At 45.1% G+C, this 7,604-nt stretch overlaps 1 gene segment (V, D, J or C); it reads right to left on the bottom strand.

The window, feature by feature from the left end:
• Nucleotides 1-5,101: 5,101 nt before the first annotated feature.
• On the bottom strand, nt 5,102-5,608 carry LOC129716294 (T cell receptor alpha variable 38-1-like). The segment is given in 2 exon segments: nt 5,102-5,436; nt 5,566-5,608. Coding segments are annotated over 2 exon segments (378 nt in total).
• Nucleotides 5,609-7,604: the final 1,996 nt, after the last annotated feature.

The following is a 7,604-nucleotide window of genomic DNA, read 5'->3' on the forward strand; positions in this document are numbered from 1 at the left end:
AGGTACATACCTTTAATTGTTTGCTTTATAAAACCCTGGGGCTGCGAGATGTTGCGGAATCAGAGAGTAATTTTAAACTATTATAACTATATTATCGAGGCCTATAAAACTAATAATACCTTTTGCGACCGGGTCTTGCAGCGATTTATCGTTAATGATTTACTAGGCTGAACATCTGCGATTAGTACAGCCCAGTAAAAATCGCGTTTTAAACCCGCCCCCTCGAAACAGCGCCAAAATCGCGGGCCTGGCTGAGGGCAGATTCCCAATGGCGATTCAGGTAGGTTTTGTAACATACCTAACTCTTGCACCTATTTTCTATGTTTATGTCTACTGGTGTAACTTGTATCCTATATCCTGACTACTGTTTGGTTGCCTGAAACTAACTTCCATTATCGCATTTTTACCCGTAAAATCTCTCAGCTCTAGCCACCATTACTACACTCTATGATCTTATCACCCTCCCTACGCACTGAATTTTATTCCGTGCCAACCGTGCTACCCCAACCCCTCCGCCCACCTGTCTTTCTTTCCGATAGAATGTTTAACTTTGAACATTCAATTCCCAGCTCCGACCGTCGCACATGACTCGGGTAGCAATCCAGAGATTATTACCTACTTGGTTCTGCTTTTGATCTTCATATTCCTTCAGCAGAATCTATGTTCTTGTTCTACCTAGGTCATTGGACCACGCCAACGGGATCTTTCCCCTCGCCTGCAAGTTGCTCTGCAGCGCAGACGAAATGTCCTGAACTCGGCCACCAGGCAGGCAACACAGCTTTCGGGACTCTCAAACCTTTCGACAGAGAACAGTATCAACGCCCCCTAGCAATACTATCCCCAATGACAACAACGTTTTCCTTCCCCTTTCTATCTCAAATGCCCCTCTGATCCACGTGGCCTTGGTCAGGTTGCTCATCCTTCCGAGGGTCTTCTAATTCAGTCCTCCCCTGCCTGCCTCATTACCGGTCATACCCTCCACGTCATTACATCCGTTCATTCATGCATTCATTCATTCATCATTCAATCAATCATTCATTAATTCAATCAATCATGCATTCAACCATTCATTCATTCATTCATTCATCATTCATCCATTCATCCATTCATTCATTCATGCATACATGCATTATTTTACGATCCCAATTAACCATGAACTTGACAATCATCTCGCGATCTTGTTTACTCTTTTTAGAAATATAGAATCATGGAAACAGGAGGAGGCCATTCGGCCCTTCGGGCCAGCACCGCTTTTCATTGAGATCATGGCGGATTGTCCCCTATCAATAACCCGTGCCTGCCTTCACCCCATAACCCTTGACTCCACTAGCCCCTAGAGCTCTGTCTAACTCTCTCTTAAGTCCATCCCGTGATTTGGCCTCCACAGCCCTCTGTGGCAGGGAATTCCACAAATTCACAACTCTCTGGGTGAAAACGTTTTTCTCAACTCAGTCTTAAATGACCTCCACTTTATTCTAAGACGGTGGCCCCTGGTTCTGGACTCGCTCAACATTGGGAACATTTTTCCTGAATCTAACTTGCCCAGCCCTTTTATAATTTTATATGTTTCTATAACATTCCCCCCTCAACCTTCTAAACTCCAGTGAATACAAGCCTAGCCTTTTCAATCTTTCCGCATGTGACAGTCCCGCCGTCCCAGGGATTAATCTCGTGAACCTACGCTGCACTGCCTCGATCACAAGGATGTCCTTCCTCAAAACTGTACACAATACTCCAGCTGCGGTCTCACCAGAGCCCTATACAACTGCAGAAGAACCTCTTTACTCCTATGCTGAAATCCTCTTGTTATGAAGGCCAACAGCAGATATAAACATTATTTGCTGCAATAATTTCTACCGCACCGACATTTTCTGCAGCTCTCTCTGAGCTCTGCAGCGCTGTGCCTGTCCGTGCTCGACCACATCGACGTTTTTGTAAGGCTTTCTCCCTATTTTGTATGACTGTGCTGTGCCTGACCTAATTGCACAGAAGAACACAGCAGCGTCGCCAAGCTGCAAATTGGAGATTGTTAACCGGCTGATTTTCTGTCCACGATCAAGAGAAGCGAATATTTTTTTTTCCAGCAGAATGTTTCTCATCCTGCTCTCCTGAACTGTGTCCCAGGAGCAGAAATTGTGGAGCATTTCCTGGGAACTGCCGGTACCAATGTATTGTGAATGGACAGAACCCAAAACATACGCATTCTAGAGTAACGTTGCTGCCAGCAGGAAAAGACTGTAGCGGCGGACTCGTGGCCAACTGGGAAATATAAGCTGTAGCTGTCGGAGAGAAATTCATTATTCCGTTACTATACATTGCCGGAGAGACGTGTGCACTGGATTTCAAAATATCCTTGGTAATTATTCAAACCATGAGCAGCGAAGGGACGTCACTGACCATGAAATGATCTTCATGGATTATCATGGCTAAGTGTACGAAAATGAACCGGGAGCAGGAAGAATGACTGTGGGGCACATTCAGAGAGCCTGCATCCAGATCATGGGTCAGATTAACAATAAATGAAAATTCTATCGTTTATTGTCACGTTTCCCGAAGAACATATCGTGTAAAAAATTGATATATTTTGCTCGCGTGTAAAGATTTACCACGTCTCGGTTATAAGCCAGTGCATTGGAATACACACGAGAGTGAAATTAGAGTATTCAACGCAGAATTAGCCAAGCCGACACTGAATATTTCTGGGGAAAGTGCTATTCTTTAACAGCATTTACCACACCCGGATAAAACCTCTCCCAGCTTATTACCAACGTTTCTATCTTCAGTGGGGCACATCTTCCTCTGTTTCACTTTCATTTCAACGTTACAGCACATTTCAGATTCAGATTCAGATTCAATTTAATTGTCATTGTCAGTGTACAGTACAGAGACAACGAAATGCATTTAGCATCTCCCTTGAAGAGCGACATAGCAAACGATTTGAATTTAAAAAAATAATAAGTGTTGGGGGGGGGGGGTGGTGATTGGCAGTCACCGAGGTACGTTGTTGAGTAGAGTGACAGCCGCCGGAAAGAAGCTGTTCCTCGACCTGCTGGTTCGGCAACGGAGAGACCTGTAGCGCCTCCCGGATGGTAGGAGGGTAAACAGTCCATGGTTGGGGTGAGAGCAGAATTTTTGTCAGATCTGGATGTCTCGATGTTATTACTTGCGGTTTATGATCAACATCGTGTGATATTTTCCCATAATCTGCATGTTGTCGGTTTGATTCAGTCTGTGCAGTTTTCGCACGGGGTTTTAGACGTACTGTTCAACATTCTTCCAGTCAAGCGCCTTCTGGCAGTTCGGAATTATAAAGATGATTACTTCACCGTCCCCAACCCAGAACGTCCTCCAACTAAACGAGAGTTAGTCCGAGGTCATCCTTCTCGGCCCCTCGGACTCAATCAAAACGATAGCAGGCAGCCTTGGAAGCCTTACCCCATTACTCAAACCTCACGTCAAAAACCTTGGCGTGATCTTTGACTCACCGTTCAAATTTGACAAACAAGTCAATGCCGTGGGAAAAGCTAGCTTCTTCCAGCTTCGGCCGATAGCTAAAATAAAACAATTCCTCCAGTTTGACGACCTCGAAAAGATCATCCACACATTCATCTCCTCCAGCCTCGATTACTGCAACTCCCTTTACACTGGCATCAGCCAATCTTCCCAGTCCCGCCTGCAACTGGTCCAATACGCCGCAGCGAGACTCCTGACGAGCAGCCGAAAAAGGGACCAGATCACCCCGATTCTGGCCTCTCTGCACTGGCTCTCTGTGCGGTTCCGAATAAATTTCAAGTTCATTCTTTATGACTTTGTCCCCACCTCCATCAAAAGTCCGCTTACTAAAGTCACACCATCTTCAGGTCCCACTGATCGGCCGACTTGGGGTTACTGAACATCCCGCGGTCCAGGCATAAGCTCAGGGGCGACCACGCCTTTGAGATTTCAGCTCCTAGACTGTGGAACAGCATCCCTCTTCCCATCGGAACTGCTCCCCCCCCCCCCCCCCATCGACTCTTTTAAGTCGAGACATAAACCTCATCTTTACTCTCAAGCCTTTCTTGACGTCCTCTGAGTCCGCTATGTGTATATATTTATGGATGTACTTAATCTACGAGCCGCTGTTGTATAACGTTAGTACCTCCAGCAATATAAAGCACTTTGGTCAACGGGAGATGTTTTTTAAATGTGCTATGGAAAGAACAGTGACTAGACTTGACTTGACTTGATTAAAGCCATCCTACGCGTCATACCCTAATGGGAAAGCTCTTACAAAAGCAATGTAATTGCGTTGTGAACAGGTTCAACAGCGGTTTTGTTCTATTTTGCCTCTTCCTTGACCGCTTAGAAACTCCCCCCCTCCCCCCTTCTGTTAATAAATCATTGCTACTCTTCTTAGTCTTTATAAAATCGCTGTTGTAATCATATTCCTTTTGGGGATTTTTTTGTGCATTGATCGTTCTCTGTCATCGTTTATATCATTTATGTCATAGTTTATATCATACCTGCTGCCGGAGTGCTCGCCTCAATCCTTTCTCCAACATAACCAGATGTGTTTTTATTGCAAACCCCTATAGAAAACCGTCCTGTTGAAAATTGATTAAATTACTGTCGCCTTGTAACATGTTCCAGCACATTCCCAGGTACAGCCAGAGGTGGGACCCGAAGTTTTCGAATGCTTACCGATTGTGACAGTCACTGCGGACCCTGTACCATCCTTATAGTAAGTTCCCCACGGAAGTATGGACCCACAGTGACCTGACGCTGGGGATCGTCAGTACAAAAAACTCCCTCGTCTATATCTGCCCGACAGTCATGACCAGAGGCTGCGAAATCACCTCCAGTGGTTTCGGAACGAAAACCAAATGTTACAAGTTCCAACGTCGCAGTATGATCAATCTGTTCAATTTAAGAGACGAACCAAATAGAAATGCAACCTCTGTACCTGGATCGGTGGTCGTTTCGGAAATCGATGGAGAAAATGGCAAGTAAAAATAGCAATAACTTCCCGATTGCAATGGAGTTCAGGTTGACTCCAGCGTCACGAAGAATTGTAACATTGTGTTGCCGCTTCCCGTGAATCGATGTGTTAATTGCCCGAAGATTATGTGCTGCTCTCTAATATTGTGATCCCCATAACCCTTTGTCGACGCCATCTGTACTCAGCTTGACAGTAATAGGTGGCGTTGTCCCCAGCTGCCAGTTCTCGAATTTCCAGCGTGAAAGTCATTTCTGCTACATTAACCGACGTACGGAATCGGGGCCCGTTGGTGATCCGTTCCCGCCCAGGTTCGGACTGGGTTTGTTTGAAGAAACGTCCAGTTTGAAATGCATATTCACCCCTTGAACCAGGTTGGAAACGGCATTTGATGGCGAGAGACTGGCACTCCTCCCTCGTCGCCGCTGAGGGGCTCTGCGTCAGCGTCTGACTAAAGGAGACTGCAGGTGAAGCACAGGGAGAGGTATACGTGCATCAAAAACGAACCACGTGTCGAGGATTAAACAAACTGTTTTGAAAATCGGGACGGATGCGATTATTTTTATATTAAAACTGCAAACTGTACTCACGATGTAAGCAGAGCCACAGGATAAACACCGGTGGGATTCGCATCGCTCTGTTTCCCGGGGAGCTCACTTGGGTGACGGGAATTTGCGGCTGGCAGCCGTGAAAAGCTCCGCTGACCTGCGATAACGTTGGCTTGCAAAACTTTAGTGGGTCGGGTTGGTTTCCATTGGCCTATGCTCCGTAAATTACTGAAGTGACGCAGTTTCCGGTCCCTGCTTTGTATGGTGTAAGCAAACAATAGGTATAAACTGGGGTGGCTGATTTTTCTGAATTTGCTTCAGGTCTATAGGCCCCACATACATGCTTAACCAACATTCCTCTGGGGGATCTTATATAAACATATACAATTATAGAAGGACTGGACAAGCTATATGCAGGAAAAAAGTTCCCAATGTTGAGCGAGTCCAGAACCAGGGGCCACAGTCTTAGAATAAATTTGGAGGTTATTTAAGACTGAGGTGAGAAAAAACGTTTTCACCCAAGAGTTGTGAATTTATGAATTCCCTGCCACAGAGGGCAGTGAAGAACAAGTTACTGGATGGATTTAAGTGTGAGTTAGATAGAGTTCTAGGGGCTAGTGGAGTCAAGGGATATGGGGAGAAGGCAGGCACGGGTTGATAGGGGACGATCAGCCATGATCACAATGAATGGCGGTGCTGGCTCGAAGAGCCGAATGGCCGCCCCCAGCACCTATTTTCTATGTTTCTATGTTTCTATGATGTCCGGTGAGTAGGGAAGATGTTCTGGTAGGAGGCGCCTCTGATATCATTGGCTTCTCATTAACCACCCACTCAAAGGAACTCGAGCTCCACATGTTTGCTTTCTCTCTTAAAGTGTATTTCTTTACCCACAAATCAGACAGCTTCATAAACAGGGCGTCACCAAAGGTCAGCTTTGGACACTTCAGTTGGCGATATTCCCTCTGTCGTCCCCTCTCTTAAGGTATACTTCTCTGCGAAAATTAAATCGTAGTTTTTAAAACAAACTTTTTCTGTTCTGATCGAGAATCATGGTCATTAAATTTAAACTATTTTTGTTTCCACCGCATGCGACGGAAATCTATGCGTTTTATGGGGATTTTACAACTTCTGCTTTTACTTCCAGCGTATAATTGAGGCTATATTTTTATATTTCTATTGTTCTATATTTCACAGGAAATGTGTGCTGCGTCTACATATATCCGAGCGATTCTCCCTTAAAAATGCAGTCTTGAAGGCCAGCATTCAGACACTGATGGATACTTAAAAAAACTTAATCTCTTTCATTCCATCCCTTTCCTTTTCGGGCCGGCGTTTTTTAAAATTCGTTTTGGCACGCATTACGTTACAAAAAAGGCAAATGTAGTTGGGTGCAAATGGGATTCGGATGTTTAGATACTACGGAAATGTGGAGAGTCGTCGTAGATAGCGAATCGCTTTATTAGCCTTTAAGAAATCAGCTTGAATTTGGAGACGAGCGGTGACAAGTGAAAGCAAATGGAGTGAAATGTGATGTAATGTACTTTCGAAGGTCAGAGTCCCGGGTGTTGGAAGGAGATACATTCAGACACGAAACGTCCAATGTGAAAAGTTGAGCAATATAAACAAAATGAAACGTCCCCATTCACAAAAACACAGAAATAGCGGAAGAGTATCGCAAATATGCCAACTGTTACGACGATAACGTGTCATTTCCAAACCTGTGTCAGTCCAGGAGAATATATTACGGAAGATATCCAGGTGCGGAGTGAAGTAAGGAGACATAAGATTGTTAAGGGCTTGGATTGAAACATATAAGATTGTTAAGGGTTTGGACACACTAGAGGCAGGAAACATGTTCCCGATGTTGGGGGAGTCCAGAACCAGGGGCCACAGTTTAAGAATAACGAGTAAGCCATTTAGAACGGAGACGAGGAAACACTTTTTCTCACAGAGAGTGGTGAGTCTGTGGGATTATCTGCCTCAGAGGGCGGTGGAGGCAGGTTCTCTGGATACTTTCAAGAGAGAGCTAGATAAGGCTCTTAAAGATAGCGGAGTCAGGGGATATGGGGAGAAGGTAGGAA

The sequence above is a fragment of the Leucoraja erinacea genome, unplaced genomic scaffold (assembly GCF_028641065.1).
Source record: "Leucoraja erinacea ecotype New England unplaced genomic scaffold, Leri_hhj_1 Leri_204S, whole genome shotgun sequence".
NCBI lineage: Eukaryota > Metazoa > Chordata > Chondrichthyes > Rajiformes > Rajidae > Leucoraja > Leucoraja erinaceus.